This window comes from Mus caroli, unplaced genomic scaffold (genome assembly GCF_978045245.1).
Source record: "Mus caroli unplaced genomic scaffold, Mus_caroli_1 scaffold_4, whole genome shotgun sequence".
Classification (NCBI taxonomy): domain Eukaryota; kingdom Metazoa; phylum Chordata; class Mammalia; order Rodentia; family Muridae; genus Mus; species Mus caroli.
This window is the reverse complement of record NW_028227259.1, coordinates 95314639-95331683: the sequence shown is the minus strand read 5'-3', so window position 1 is coordinate 95331683 and position 17045 is coordinate 95314639. Positions and strand designations below refer to the sequence as shown.

Sequence of the window (17045 nt, the reverse complement as noted above, 5' to 3'; positions counted from 1 at the left end):
TATTCCTTTTACACTGTCTTATTATATATGTGTTTTTATAGTAAGTCAATGTTAAGTCCTTTCACCAATTTTTAATATGCTTTTGAAAAATGGTCATTAATTTATTACAATACCTATTCTTTTACTCATAAAACTTTCCTAGGTACATCTTAAATGGATCTTTCATCTTTCCTATCAGATAATTCTTTTTTTTCCCAAGTCTACATTTATCTCAAAGGTATGGATATCTTCTACAAAGATAATTCCTGGGGTTCGAAACAGAGAGATCCAGATGTCTCTGTACCAGTGTCCTTTAAGAGTGTTTTAGCACAGTTCCCATGGAAGAAAAGCTAGAGTTCAAACCAATAAAGTTCAAAGGATGGCACCAGTGTTCACAGGCATGTCCTCATTGTAATGGAAACTGCAAAGCAGTGCAGGCCCAGGGAACATGTGGAGTCCACACAGCACCAAGCAGCCTGAATGCAACCCTGGAGAGTATGTGTAAACGTGGAGTGTGTGTGTGCATGTGGCCCAGGGAACATGTGGAGTCTACATAGCACCAAGCAGTCTGAATGCAACTGTGGAGAGAGAGAGAGAGAGAGAGAGAGAGAGAGAGAGAGAGAGAGAGAGAGAGAGAGAGAGAGAGAGAGAGGCCTGGAGATGGTGGGAGTGTAACTCAGTTTCATCTCAGCCCCTCCTTCCCACACTTGCCTCAGCTCAGATGTGCATTGCACTGAGTTTGCTCAGAGCATGAAAAGCATGTCATAGTGTGCACACACGATAAGCTCTGGGCTATTAACACAGAATGGCCCCAGTTTAACACATGTTGCCTTTTCTTCTTTGGCTAGCTACACAAAAGCTGCGAATCAGAACATTTGTCTTTTGTGCAGCTGACTTGCGATGGCTGCCAACGCCACCTGCTCCTTCTCCCGCTGGTGACCCAGGTGGTGGGATCAGACATTACCTCCTGTAACCCATTCAAATGTGCTGGCTAGCTCTCCTGACTCTGTGTCTCCATTCCATCAGACTGGATGGGTTCAGTGGCAGGAAACTTTAGTTTGGTCTCAGGAACGGAGTTTGAACCATGGCCCTGTCACACATGTGAGGACTTGAGGAAGTCAGACTCTGTGTATATAATTTTCACCTTTAGATCCTGCCTCACTGGTGTATTCTGAGGACTGAGGGGAGCCTGTGACTGTGACGGTGATGCCCGATCTCCAACAAGCATCTCACGAACAAGGATCTCATTTCTTAGGCATTGGATCAGTGCAGTAAACAATTGTCACAGTATGACAAGTGTCAAAATGTGCAGATAGCCACTTCTGTGTTCATTTACTAGTGAAGAACCCTAATAGGAGACTAGTTAAATAACATGACCTATCTATCACTGAAGATGAGCAACCAGAAACCAGGTATGAGCTGGTATAGTTTTTTGATCCTCAACTGCTTATAATTTACCATGTACATTTCTCTTGCTGTTGAATAATACTATTTAAATATAACCCTTAGACTATTTGTCCCATCAGTGACTACCAGGAGACTACTAGGTACAGTCAACAACCTTATCTCATGACCTAGGTCTTCAGGCATCCACCCCGAGGTTCCTCCCTCTGTCATTTGGGATGTACCCATGCAGACAGCTTGGGACTCTATTACTTCCTAGGCCATACACATGCTGCACTGTAAATTTCCTGAAATAAATGAATATCATTCACAGCTACATGTATCCCTAGTATAGAGCCAGATACCTAACTTAATAAATGCTTGTTGAAGACTGGGGGCATCCTTCATTATGGCAAATATGATAACAAAGATGATGAGTTACAACATCAAAAAGGTAATAATAGCAATAATGATACTAATAAATAGTAGTAACATACCGATCAAAGCCATTGTTTGGGACACTGTTCAATAGCCAAGTGAATTGTGTTACCTAAAACTTATAATAGTCCCATCCTACAGATGACCCCCTTACTCCAGCCTATTGATAAAACAGGTCTCAGATGAATGCAGCAACATCCCTGGTGCTGGCTGATCATTTTTATTTATTCAACCAATGATGCTGAGAGTCTGTCACATCAGAGGGCTGGAAATGCAACCTCTTCATTCTCTGCAATCAAGTTTCTTCCTTTAGCCTAGCAAAAAAAGCAGGCAGTCTCCCAATAAAGAAGATGTGGTCAGAAAATGGCAGGCAATAACAAGACAAGCGAAGCGTGGGAAAGAGATCCACATTAATGGCCGTTATCATTCCACTTAGCAGAGCAGAGGTCTGCTGATGGAATGACAGAATCCAGACAAGGAACAGGACTGATCTTTAAAAAGAGGGAGGGTGGCTGTTTCAGGCAGGGGGAACAGTGAGTGCAAAGGCCCTGAGGCAGGAGGATTCTCTGAGTTCTCTGAGTTCAACTAATAAGAAAGTTGCCACAGAGCTCGAGGGTATAAAAAAATGAGAGCAGAGAGCCTGTGCAAGTTCAGGACATGCTGAACTTTGTGGACATGACAGGAACCCTGGCTTCTTTGTTCTGATTCAGAGGGGAAGCAATTAGTCCGTTAGAGTCACAACGCCATGCTTGGAGCTGCGGTGGCTTCATTTTTCTGTTAAGTAATCATTTTAAATTAACTGGATAAATCCAAAACATTACCACCCCAGCCTGCAAACAATATAAAATTATTTGGTTTCCTGTTCTCTTTTGCACTGGATGTTTGAATCACAGCAAATGCTTTTCCAGCTACAGGTTCTGCTAGGAGCAGCCACAGTTCTAGGGCTTAGTAGCCCATTTGGATACTGGCTATTGTATTAGAAGTATAAGGACCAGTCTAACAAGATTGTCTTTTCATTTATGATATCATCAGCATTAAAGGTGAAGGCTAACAGAAGCCTCACCTTATATCCCTGCACAGAAAAGGGCAAGTCTAATAAGTGTTTGATTCTGAGGTCCTCATTTGACTAGATAAATGTCAGTCATCAGGAATGAGCCAATGGGGACAACACAACCCAAAAGATCCAACACTCCAATGCTAAAAGAGGCTCTCTGACAGGATATGATGGGTGGTCAGGTCACTTTTTAGGAATACTGTAGCAACCTGAGAGGGAGAGGGAGGGGCAAGAAGGGACCAGTCCTGTTGGATGGATTGCCTGGATGTGGAGCACAGCACGGGAGAAAGAAGCCCCAGAATTCTGGCCTGAGAACTCAGAAGAAGAGAGGGCATGTCTGAGGGAGGAGCAGATTGCAGGCTGAGGAAATTAGCAATCTCTCTCAAACATCTGCAGTGCAAGAAGCTCACGGGTTGCCCTCGGGGAGATCTCCAATTGGCTGACAGCAGGGTTAGATTTATGTTCAGTTCCATAAAACAGAACAGGGGCGGTGTGTCTCAGCATTATCAGGATGTGAGAAGGGGGCAAGGAGAGGGATTGGAACAGCAGGAGAAGAAAGGGCCAGCTGGCTCTGGAGTGCTGGTGGTCCATGAGAGGTGAGGGAGGGAGGGAGGCACTGACAGAACAAGTAAGAGAGAGAGAGAGAGAGAGAGAGCTGAAGCAAAGACAGTGCCTTAGAGATGAGGGCACTGACCACAGCCACCAAGGTGCACAGCTGGGCAGTGGTTAGGTCATCCCAGGCCTGAGAATTAGCCAAGGGAGCTGGTGGCAAGGAAGGCACTGGTGTCCTCACTGAGATCATGTGGATTCTCAACCTCTCCTGTAGTACTTCGGGATCCTCACCCTGGCACACCCCTCCCAGACCCATTTACTCAGACCCCCTTTATTCCCTGCAGCTCCCAGTTCCCTTTACCAGGGAGTATCCAACAGTCTCTGAACTCAAAAAACATTTACTTTAAGAATTAATCCATGGCCTAGGGCTAGGTGTTTGTTGAACAGAAGGATTCATAGACATATGCTGTGTAATAGCATATTTCAGAACAGGACTGACTGTCATACAAAGTGTGGTCCATCCCTGGCACATCTAAAGGCAGCATATAATCTCTCAACAAGAGCAACCCTGTAGCTGGAAGCAGAAATGCAGGAGACCCTAGGGCTGATGGTGTGCTACAGCAATGCTGGGATGGCAAAAAGCCAGATCATTCTGGGCCCAGCTCAGCTCTGCTCCTGAGAGAGATGCATGACCTTCAGCAAGGTGCATCCCTCCTCCAGACTCTTCATGTATGCAGTGAACAGACCGAATCTCACTGCCCCTGTGCTCATCCCAGCCATCTTGGTTTGTTCTTAGGTTAGATGCTGGAAGCAGAATTAAGAGTCACTTGTGTTCTTCCTCTCTGCTTTAGTCTCAGACAGTGTGTCCTGGTGGATGCACAGTATGTTGTATGAGAGAGATCTTAGGGGACAAATCCTCTGAGTTCTATGCACAGAGCTACCTTGGCCTGGACTTGATCATCTCGCTCTCCTGCCACTCCTTCTTCTCCTCCATCTTTCAAGCTTCCCTTCATTCAATAGTTCCTGTGTGTGCACATTCCCTTGAATCACAAAGGACCATGACCCAACTGTGCCACTAATCTTGATCCTTTGGCCCTGCTGGGTTAAAGAGAAGATACGTGATCTAAAGATCAAGCCAAAATACCAGAACATTCCTGAAAGTTCCAGTAAAAATTAGGGAATCTTAGAAAGAAGTGGATATATCAGATCATGTAGGTAGTTTTCCCCGAGTACAGGCTTTGTATTCTGGCGTGTTAACCTGTCACATCTGTGGAACTCTGGAGGGATAAAGGGAAGCAGAACATGCAGGCAACAGTGTTAAGGACCCAAATCAGGAAGGGAAAGGTGGACAGGACCATGCCCACAGGCATGAATGTAGATGATCCCTCTATGAGAGATGGATTTCACGAAACCCACTCTGCTTTAGCTGACCTAGAGTCATGAACAGAGTGCCAGGGAGATACAGATTCCCCACCCCTCTGCAGGCCTGCCCTCCACCCATCTCCACCTGACTCTTCACTGCATGGCAGGCTTCACTTGTCCTGGTTTCTGGCCACAGGTAGGATGGGAGGCTGTTTAGTAGAGGAGAGTGTTGCACTCAAGGGAGAGGCTCTTCTGTCATGGAGGTGGTCTTTTCACAGGGCTTAGTAAGTTCTGGTTTAAACTCTTTTCTGTCTCAGGCCTGACCCCCAGTATGCCTCCTGTACCCCAGTCAGGGCTCTGTAGTAGGCTCCTTCATTCCAACTGGAATGTTTCTTTCATTCTTGCTCCCCTCACTGATATGCCCCAGCCTTTTGAAATAAGATTACATGCATAGATATAACATATTATATATAATATATATACATATATTACACATATAATATATACATATATTAATATATACAATATGTTATTTTATATGCATATTATATACATATACAATGTATTTTATTACATCAATAGTAAATATAATAAATATGTTATATTTATTATATAATATATACATGTTTATATGTTTATATATGTATAAATATATATGTATAAACACATATACATATTTATATAATTTATATGTTATATAATATTAGTCTATAATATCTGTATTATAATATATAATGTTTTATATTATATATAAATATTATAATATACTCATATTTAGAACATAAACAATATAGATTTGATAGACATAATTTATTTATTGCTAGTAGACTGTGTCTACCAATCACAGTTCTCAGGAATTACTTGCCTGACTGGCCTACAGGCTCTTCCATAGAGGTCACTGCTTGGCTAATTTTAGCTTTCTCTTTCCTCCCTCTCTCTGGTACTATTTCTATTCAGAGCACTTGCTTGTTTTCATTAAAAGATGTTTATCTCTCGCCGTAAAAGGAGGAAAAGGGGAATCTTCCCCTATTAAAGGAAAAGTGACCACTCCTCCTCTTCTTCAGACTCTTTTTATTTTAAATCTCTGTATGCATGGCATTCCCACCTGAAACAAGGTAGTTGATTTTTGAGCCTAGACTCCTGCTTTGTTCTCTGCCATGAACAGACATGAACCCTCAATGCTCATTTGGTTTCTGTTTGGCTTTGTGATACCCAAGGGGGGAAGATCCTGCTTTGGGGAGGTCTTCACCATTTTGAGAGGGGGCTGGGAAGTTGTTAGAAGCAAAACCTGGGAAAGCAGACCTCGGCCCAATTTTTTTACTCACTCCATGATCTCTCTTCAGTATCACCCCTGTGACCTTTTGTAAAGACACATCAAGACAGTGGACAACGACTACGAAGAATGTCAACTATGAGTGACTGAGAACTTGTATTCTTGTTACAGCTACTGAGCCTTATCATCACTCTTACCTACTGCACATTCCACCAGCTTCCCACGGACAGGATCTCCATCTCCCCATAACCAAGGTCACTAATTCACCTGGAGAGGGACTCACCTGAACTTAAGGCATTCTCCACTTCTTGCATGATCAGGAAGGGGGTGGTGGTCTCAGACTCACAGATCACTTTGCCAGGTTCAGTGTCTTGGGGTGATTTCTCCTTGGGCACTGGCTCTGCTGTGACATGGGAAGTGGGTGTGTGACTAGAGCTGTGCTCTTCTGTTGGTGACGCAGGTGCCATTGGAGCTTCTGTGGGCTGGATGTTGGCCACCGTAGAGTTGTGGCTAGAGGTAACAGAAGCAGAGAGAGACTCCGATGGGGAAGTTGCGGGGGATGTGGTTGCTGAGGTTGGAGCCTGAGAAGACAGGAGCATGGGTGACTGTGACCCAGTAGCTGGCACAGTTGCTTCAGGACTTCCAAGACTGTGTTCCTCAGGTGTGGGTGCCAAGTGGCCATCACTGCTTGTTGAGGGGAACCCGGCAGGTGAGGAGTCTGTGCTGTTGACATCCCTCTTCAAAGGTGGGCTGGTGACAGCTTCTTCTCTGTGGTCAGTGGGGAGCTGAGATGTCAGGGATGCGGCAGTGGTGTGGAGAACTGAGGCGTTGTGAGTGGCACTGGCTACAGGGGTGGTGACCCTAGCAGTGTGTGGAGCAGAGGTAGTCCAGGTGGCCACAAGTGCTGAACTTTTTGTTGTGAGAGAGACAGGCAATGGGGCTGTTGGTGAACCCTGTACCCTCAGTCCTATGAGAAAAAACAGTCAACAAATGCAGTTAATTGCATGTAAACCACATTATATATACAAGATATATTATATATTGTATACAGTTATGTTATATATACATATATAAGTCATATACATAAATATATAAGCATACACATATATTACATATATACTTATGTTATATATACACATATATTATATACACAAATGTTCTATATATACATACATTATGTATATTATATATGTGTGTGTGTATAATTGCACAGCAGTTTTGCAGTGTGGTTCCAGGTATTGCTCATTTTTCTCCACTGTGCAGGTGACACTGAATGGTGAAAGTGACTTTTAAAGTCTGTTTTTTGTTTTTGTTTCTGTTTTGTTTTCTACTAATTGTCCCCCTTGCTTTGTGACTCCCAGTAGGAACCAGCCTGAGAGTCCATAAGAGCAATGACTGGATCAGTCAACTCAAGACCAGCAACATGCAGAAGAAAACGAGCTTGTGTTCCTGCTGGTTTAACTGCTGTCCTTGGAGGGGGAGGCCGCCTGCAGAAACTCTTGGCCTTTGCTTGCACGACTGAGTACCATTTCATCCCAGCTGCACAGTGGGGATGCAAGGATGTGGACGCTTGGTTGGTGCCTGCTGATTGGAAGGAGTGGGATAGTCTCAGGGGAGCCTCAGTGTCCTGCTCCTGCTTCAAAACCCAAGGGGCTGTGGAGAACCTGTCCCCTCCCTCCCCTCTTCTGCCTTTGTGCACAAGGCAGACTCAGTGACTTTCTAAGCACATTTCCTGTGGAAGGAGGAAGAGTTTTATGAGAAAGCCTCACCTGTGGTTTGGGAGCATCACTGAAACTCGAGCCCGGTGTTTTTACAATCATGATTTTGCTGAGTCATATTTGCCTTTATATTTTGTAAAGTTTAGGACTAATTCTCCCCTTATCTCCTGTCCCTTGTTCCTAGCCTCTGTTCACTTTTATTGTTCATAAATTGTTTAACCAATGATATCATTGAATCGGTGGCCCAGCAAACACTGGGCTCATCCTCCCTCTCGCTGTGTAACCTGTGTCTTGACTCCGCCCCTCTGTACCATTCCTCATCCTCCAGCCAGCTTTGCCTCTGACCATTTCTATCTCAGTATGTGGGGCTTCCTGCTTACCAAGTTCTCAGCTAAGAGTAGAGATGCCATCCTTTGTCCTCCACACCCCAAATCAACTCCTTTAGTTACTCCCTAAACCACAGCCCAATCTGCCCCTCTTCTCAGAACCATCTTCTCTACATTCCCCTAGTTAACTAGTCACGTGACAGCAGAAGCCTCTTAAGTGACATTCTGACTTCTGGGTTTCTCCCAGAAGAACCCTCTGTGTGATTTTTTTTTTTCACACACAACAAAGAAAATATTTTAAGTGACAAATCTTAAAATTGTTTACAGTGTTTGCTGTTATTTTTCTTTTCTTTACTTTTTGTTTGAGACACTCATGTAGCGTTGGCTGGCCTGGAACTCAAGAGATCTACCCACCTCTGCCGGGCCCCCTCCTTGGGTAGTGGGATTAAAGGCGTGTGCCATCAAGTCTGGCTTCATTTTTCGATCGATCAAAACACTTCAAAAGCATTCTGTTGTATTTAGAGTAAAATCAGAGACTCCTCTGTCATCTTACGTTTCTCTCACTGTGATTAGCTTCTCCTCAGAAGCCCTTCTCAGACAATTCTAATTAAGATCATCCCACTCCAGACCCTTGTCCATGTTTCCAGAGAGAAAATGAGACCGCTGTAGCTAACTCACAGCTGATGTTTACCCTCTCAACAGTCGCCACATGCATTTTAGTGGCATTAAGTTTATTAACATTGTCTCAGAGGTGTCACCATCCATCTCTACCACCTTTTCATTCTCTCAGGCTCACACTCTCATTAAGCAGCGCCTCTTCCCTCACTCTGTGCACAAAGGGCCACCCTGTGCTCTCTAGGAAACTGACTCCCTAGGGGCCCCATGGAAGGTGAGTCACGGAAGCTTGATCCTTTATAATGTGTTTATTTCACTCGGCCTAAACTCTTCAAATCTCACATGTGCGATAATAGCATTGGTTAGAATGACCCACATATTGTTCATTATCTGTCTGTCTAACATACTATCTATCTATCTAATCTATCAACTATCAATCTATCATCTGATATATTATCTATCTATCTATCTATCTATCTATCCACTTATCAATCATCTATCTGTCTAATATATTACATATCTATATCTATCATCTATCATCTCTCTGTCTACCTAATCTATCTATATCTATGTATCTATGTATCTATATATCTATGTATCTATGTATCTATGTATCTATGTATCTATGTATGTATCTATCTATCTATCTATCTATCTATCTATCTATCTATCTATCTATCATCTCTTTGTCTACCTAATCTATCATCTATCTTTCTATCTATCTATCTATCTATCTATCTATCTATCTATCTATCTATCTATCTATCTATCCATCTTTCTTTCTATCTATCTAACTATCTATCTATCTATCTATCTATCTATCTATCTATCTATCTATCTATCTATCTATCTATCTATCTATGCCACCTTGTGTTTATCTGCTCATCACAATGGACATCTGAGCTGCTTCTGTCTTTGATCTACTGGGAAGACTACTACCATGGACATGGGTGCATACATATCTGCCGTCTCCCTGCTTTGTTCCCTTGGGTATCTGCCCAAGAGTGACATTGCTGGGTCACAGGGTAACCTGCTTAACTTTCTGAGGAACTGACCTAGTTTTCACCTATTTTTTTTTGTTGTTTTGCATACTTGTCTCTCTGTTTGAAATAACAAATTTTCATGTGTGCCAAAATGCAAGCTTATTGACAGTACAGAGATATGGTATTTTTCATTGTTGTTTTTCCCAAGGACAGTGTCCGAGTCACAGCAAATAGCAAACACGTACTTGTAGAAGGCAGGCAGCAAAGAAGGAAGGAAAAGTCAAATGACTGACACCTTCCTCCCTGAGGAGCTGGAACTATGGCTCAGCAGTTAAGAGCACCGACTGCTCTTTTAGAGGACACAGGTGGCAGCTCACAACTATCTGCCTGTAAGTTTAATTTCCAGGGGATCTGATCCTGTCTTCTGAGCTCCACAGGCACCCCACACATGTGGTGCATAGACATACATGCAGACAAAACAGCCATACCCATTTAAAAAAGAAACACACATAAAGACCTGACTATCCCGACATCTGTCTCATCTATTCTACATGCCATTTGCCTATAGCTGTGTCCCCTACAGCTTCCTCAGGACAGTTTCCAGTATTGTGTGAGGTCCACATCTTTGCTTCCCTCTGTCTCTCCACCATAATGTATACGTATGATTCATGTCTTGTTAGGACTTCAACTACTTAACCTTCCATTCCTGGGCAGTCTCTCTCAAGGATGCAGAAAGGTAAAGGCCAGGCCTTAAGCGGTGTTCAGAAAGAAGAGAACATGGGCAAATACTCTCAGAGAAAGGGAAGGAAAGACTCAAGGGGAGTCATTCCAGGCATTAGGATAGAATTTGCCACTTTGGTACCAAGTGACAGATTCAGGGGCTAATGGAACATGTGCTACACAATCTACTCTAAGCTTAGAATTTGGATTTGTATATTTTTAAAGATTTATTCATTTATTATATGTAAGTACACTGTAGTTGTCTTCAGACACACCAGAAAAAGGCATCAGATTTCATTACAGATGATAGTGAGCCACCATGTGGTTGCTGGGATTTGAACCCAGGTCCTCCAGGAGAGCAATCAGTGCTCTTAATGGCTGTGCCATCGTTCTAGTGGATTTGTATTTTAAAAGCATTGATGAGAGGCTAGGCTGAATGTTAGATGTACTTGTCTCAAATGCATGGAGCCTCATGTTCTGTGACTGGCAAGTAAATATTTTGTTTTAAGGAGTTGGTTCTGAATGTGGACCATGAGATAGTTAGTTCCATAGGAAACAAGAGGACAGACCTTCAAACTTAGGCTACACCGTAGTTCAGGCTTTTTATGGTGTTATGGTGTCTTTTAGAGGCTAAGAAATCTTTGAAATATGTTAAAACAACAGTAGGGTAGATATTAGTAAATCATAGAATCTTTGTATGTTTCTCTGAGGCTCACTGCCTCCTATCCTATGGCTCCCATGGCTGACTAAAGACTCTGAGGGTGAAAACTTGGCAGTGCTCCACACTGTCTCATTCACTTATTCATTCAAATCATTCATTCATCATCCACCCACTCATTTGTTTCAAAATTTGTTGGGTAGTTTCTCTGTCCACAGTTTCGCCTTCAGAGTTCACTCTTTAGCAGAACAAAAACCATACCCAACCTCCTGTAACACGATGAGGTGAGTGCCTTATAAAAGTACTTTGAACAAGTACATTCCAGAGCTTCACACATGAGCAGAAGGAGACAGCTAGCTTAAGTCTGGAAGTGGGGTCAACAAATCTTGAGAGTCTGAGATAAATGTGGACTCACTAAAGAGCACAGATTCATTCGTCATTCATTCATTAGATAATTCATCATTTGTTCTTCCACTCATTGACTCATTCCTTTGAATCGTTAGCTAATTCATTCCTCATTCACTCATTCATTCACATCATTCACTCATTCATATCATTTACCTCATTCATTCATTCATCATTCACTTACTCATTCATTCACATCATTCATTCATCATTCCCTCACTCATTTGTTCCAACACTTGTTGAATACTTGCTCTGTCCAGTTTCGCCTTCAGAATTCACTCTTTGGCAGAACAGAAACCAGACCCAACTTCCTGTAACACGACGAGGTGAGTGCCTTATAAAAGTGAAACCAAATTTCACTTGAAGCCTCAAAGGAAGAGTAATAAAGTCTGTACTAAAGGATCTAAAAATAAAAAAATGTCATCTTCAATTGATATTTAGAAAAATCATGGAAGAGATGACATTTAAGCTGTTTCTAAAAGGATAAGGGTGTACAAGATACCACCTAAGATATGTGTTGTTCAGGATGACACTTGCATTGTTATATCACGCAGAGCCAAGTGCTGTTCTATTATACTGTTATAGGTCTAAAAATGACTGCTCCAGGAGCTGATTTATTGCTGGAGACTTCCACTTTCTTCTGCCATTCTTACTAATTTACTTTTCTTCTCCCGTCCTGCCTTCTTCTAAAGAGGACTGGAGGTGGCCATTTAGTTCCTATAGTACCTATTGTGTACTAATTTACAGCACTTTACAGTCCAGGTCAGACAATTTCTATTTCTAACCAAGCAACAATGCATGAAATTGTCTGACAATGCTGGTTACCATCACTTAGATAAGGTATTAAGAACCCCAGCTTCACTATATTTGATTGCCTGCACCTCAAGACCCTTTTCTAGCATAAAGACAGCCTTCACAGACTTACTATGACTATCTTACAGAATGCCCCTACATATGTTTTCTGGGGTATAGGGTGGGGTGGTGGATGTACCTCAGTTATAGAAGGTGGGAAGCCCAGCATCACTGTTCTAGGCAATTCAGGTTCTGGTAAGGATTCTTCCTGACTCACAGATGGCTATCAATTCTCCGTGCTCTTATGTGTCCTTTCTCTAGGAATTTGGGTGGGGAGCAGAGTAGGCCTAGCTAGCATTCCATTCTCCCTTCTCCTTTTTCCTTATCTTTTATTTTCTTTTTGAGATTTAGTCTCACTTTGTAGCCCAGGCCAATCTTGAACTTGTGGACCACATGCTTCATCTTCCTGAGTGCTCCAATGTCTTTTGAAAGAACACGAATCCCACCAGTAGGACCCCACTCTCTCATAACTACCTATAACTGTAATTAGCTCCTGAATCCCTGTCTCTAAGGATTATCACAGTTGGGGCCAAAGCTTCACTATTCAGAACCTCTATGACTTATGTTTTCTGTTTTTGTCATATGGATAATGACTTGTATCATGGGCACAGCAAACTGACAGAGTGTAACAGCTAGGAGTTCATGCTTTCAGAGCATTTAAAGAAAAGAATCAGGGCTAGAGAGTGAGCATAACCTCTCATCTGCGAACAAAGAAACAGTTATAGACAGGGGAAGTCACATGATCCACCTTTGAAATCTATGAGCAAGAACAGGCCGTGTCTCCGAAGACTGTAAATGTCTCTTTTACTCATCATCTATAATTGTCATCTTGGAGACTTACTCCTGAATAACTCACCCCTTCTAGCTTTTTCTTAACTGTCTGTCTGGGTCAACTCTGCTGTTCTGGGCCAAACATCTCTTTAACCTGACTGATTCAAACTGGCTTCTCTTGGCTTCTGACTGAATTGCTATGCTTGGCTTCAAGTTAACTCTGGCAATCTGTCCTGATCTTCTAGCTATTTCTCATTTTTCGGCTCACCATGTCTTTACCTGCAACCTATCTCTGTAAAATCATCATGGTAAAACTGCCTCTGTCTCTGTCTCTGTCTCTGTCTCTGTCTCTGTCTCTGTCTCTGTCTCTCTCTCTCTCTCTCTCTCTCTCTCTCTCTTCCTCTCTCTCTCTTCCTCTCTCTCTCTCTCTCTCTCTCTCTCTCTCTCTCTCTCTCTCTCCCTCCCTCCCTCCCTCCCTCCCTTTGTATGTCTGTCTGTCTGTCCCTGTCTCTGTGTCTTTGTCTTTCTCTCTCTGTCTATCTCTCTCTCTCTCCCTCTCCTTCTGTACTGCTCTCTTAAGTAGCCCCTCTTTCCTGTTCTGTTCTCATGAGAGTTGGGCATATCCTGTTGCTGACTCATTCTATCAAAATCTTTCTCTGATTTTTCACTTTGCCATCCCCAAATTAGGTGCTACTTCCAAATATGGCTGCTTCCTTCTACAAACTAATTTTTACCTTCATTGATTAGAATTAAAGGTGTTTACTAAGGGCATATCTGTATTCCAGCCAGAGTGATTATAGGTGTGTCATTTCAGCCAGATTACACTGACTTAGAAAGTTTTGGATGTGATCGCTTGTCAGAGCAGCCAGGTTGCTGAATTAAAATTCCTCTGCAGAAGATAGAGTCTGAAACTGAGCCCTTGATGTTTAACTTTTCCAGGCACACTGTGCCATAACCTCAACATGGCTGGAAGACCTAACTCTACCAGTTGCCATTACAGAGTAAGAAAGCAAGAGCCCTTGGGAGATAGCAGAGACAGTTTGAAAAGCATAATACTCCACCCAACCTCCTTCTACAGCAGAGGCATTTTTACTCTGGAAAACCAAAGCAGTGTCAATATTTTCCTTGAGAAAAATGGAAGCCACTAGAATGAAGACATTAAACTCAGTTACCTCTCACTTAGAAATGAACCAGCATTACTTTAAGACACGATGATATTAGCAGACATGATGTGCTCTGTCTGGACAATGTCAGTCACTGTATGGTAAAAGGACACAAAGCCAACTTAATCTTAAGTTACTGTGTTAGTATTTGCAAGTGGCAGCTGGTCCTGGCTTGGCCAGACTCAAGTTTCCATATTGCAATAAGATCTGACAGATTGCTGTCATGGAAAAATGCAGATTCTTCATTGAGGAGAAAATTACTTGTTCCCATGTGTGTTGTTCTAAATGAGACGTTGGAGTCGATGTTTATATATCTTTGATATTTGAAAAGACAGGGCATTTGGCTTGATCCCTGGTTTCCTACCTTGTGAGGAAGAGAGATTTGGGGCTGATGCATAGGGCATTCAGGCATATTCTCCAACTGATTGGGAGGCACTGTGGGCTAGAGAGTCTGTTCTAAGCCTCCCGACACATGCATGCTTCACTGTCCTAATCTCTGTCCCCTGTCCCTAAAGTTTGCAAGCAGCCACTTGGGCTGGTGCCAGAGTCTCTGGCAGCTTGGTTTCCTGATTGCTCATTCCTTGTTTCCTCCTTGTCCTTCCTTGACCTCAGTTTGTTAAGTATCCAAGAAAAGATAAGACAAAGCTTTGACAAATTTGGTGAAACTTAGTAAAAGTACAGTTGGCCTTTCTCTCTGCTGCCAAGTTAGGTTGCTGGCTCTGGTTCCCTGGCAGAGGCCTGGGCTGTAGAAGGCCTGCATATTAAATGTTTATGATCATGCTACATGGCATTAGCTCAGCTTCAGAGGGGCCAGTGACATGCACATTCTCCTCCACATACATGTACACACACACACACACACACATGCAAGCACACAATACACATTCAAGCATACATACATGCACACACATGCATGCACACACATATACACACGAACATGCAAACATACACATTCACATGCAAGCACACACATACACATTCAAGAGTACACACATTCACACACATGCATGCACACACACATGTGCACACAGACACACGAATGCATGTATGCAAGAATGCAGGCATGCACACGTGACTGGAGGTAATGTGTGAGTGCTGTGCACAGGGCTTAGGCTGAGCACCTTCTACACATCATATCCATTGACTTTAGTGAAAATTTCACAAGGTTGGCACCTTCTACCTCAAGTTTCACAAATGACCAGAGGCCAGACTCAGAAAAGTAAAGTAAGTTTTCTAAGCCCAAACTTGAAACTATATCATCTTGCTCAAATCTCACCTTTTCACTGTTCCATGATTGGAAAATACAGGAGTATTTGTAAATTTTGGAACCAATGCTTGAAAGAAAAAATTTCCTCCTCCTTCCCCAGATATGCTGTCTAGTGTGGGTCATTAGGATGATCTTAAAAATGGCTTTCTTAACTTTAGTGCACAGTCTTCACTGTGTATAGACTGAACTCTTAGGCACAGTGTGCCACACCTCTTGTCTCTTCATGGACCATGAGAGCCGTGTCAATCATTCTGAATCACCCTGAGTCCCTGAAATGTCCCAAGGCGTCCCTTCTTTGGCTCCTTGTCTTTCTATTCTGGCTCCATCCTGACCTCCTCTGTGAAGTGTACTCGAGCTATAAAAAGCCTTTGTTCAGGCTTCATATAGGCATGGACTGTAGTGCACACTCTACTGCACAATCATTCCTTCTATGCTTTCTCCCACAGAGCTGATGGGACAGAACCTCGTCCTTGATGTGTTAGTGCCTGATACGGGGACCATGCCCAGTAACGATGGAGAGAAACAGGGATTGTCTATCCTTTAAAGACAGAGTGCTTTCTGATTTAAATGTTGGGTCCTAATAGAAGTAAACCTCCCTATCTCCCTCTGGTTTGCCTGTAAGTTCCATAAAAATAGATAACAAGAAATTTCAGGGATCAGCGCCAGGGTAGCGGGAGCGCAGGGTTGCCTGACACCCGCCAGCTACCCACGACCCCCGCCGCAGGATTTTGGGACTGCTGGTGAGTGGAACACAGCTTCTGCTCCAATCCAATTGCGCGGGACCTGAGACTGCATTAGTTAGGGAAGCAGAAACCGGCCTGAGTAGGGCCACAGGCCTCACCCGGCCGGATCAGCGCCAGGGTAGCGGGAGCGCAGGGTTGCCTGACACCCTCCAGCTACCCACGACCCCCGCCGCAGGATTTTGGGACTGCTGGTGAGTGGAACACAGCTTCTGCTCCAGTCCAATCACGCGGGACCTGAGACTGCACTGGTTGGGGAGAGAGAAATCCGGCCTACATAGGGCCACAACCCTCTTCCGGTCAGAAAAGCACCTGGGCAGCTGGGGCGCAGGGTCTGCTGACACTCGCCAACTGCCCACAACACCCGCCACAGGATCTTAAGACTTCTGGTGAGTGGAGCACAGCTTCTGCTCCAATCCAATTGCGCGGGACCTGAGACTGCATTAGTTAGGGAAGCAGAAACCGGCCTGAGTAGGACCACAGGCCTCATCCGGCTGGATCAGCGCCTGGGTAGCGGGAGCGCAGGGTTGCCTGACACCCGCCAGCTACCCACGACCCCCGCCACAGGATTTTGGGACTGCTGGTGAGTGGAACACAGCTTCTGCTCCAATCCAATTGCGCGGGACCTGAGACTGCATTAGTTAGGGAAGCAGAAACCGGCCTGAGTAGGGCCACAGGCCTCACCCGGCCGGATCAGCGCCAGGGTAGCGGGAGCGCAGGGTTGCCTGACACCCGTCAGCTACCCAAGACCCCCGCCGCAGGATTTTGGGACTGCTGGTGAGTGGA

At 43.8% G+C, this 17045-nt stretch overlaps 1 protein-coding gene across 1 annotated transcript in view; it reads right to left on the bottom strand.

Annotated features, from left to right (window-relative positions):
• Positions 1-17045, bottom strand: part of Parm1 (prostate androgen-regulated mucin-like protein 1) — a 115000-nt gene that overhangs the window by 26110 nt on the left and 71845 nt on the right. Inside the window, exon 2 of the mRNA XM_021163493.2 lies at positions 6325-7008. Coding sequence (XP_021019152.1) covers positions 6325-7008 — 684 coding nt within the window. The remainder of the gene's footprint in view (positions 1-6324; positions 7009-17045) is intronic.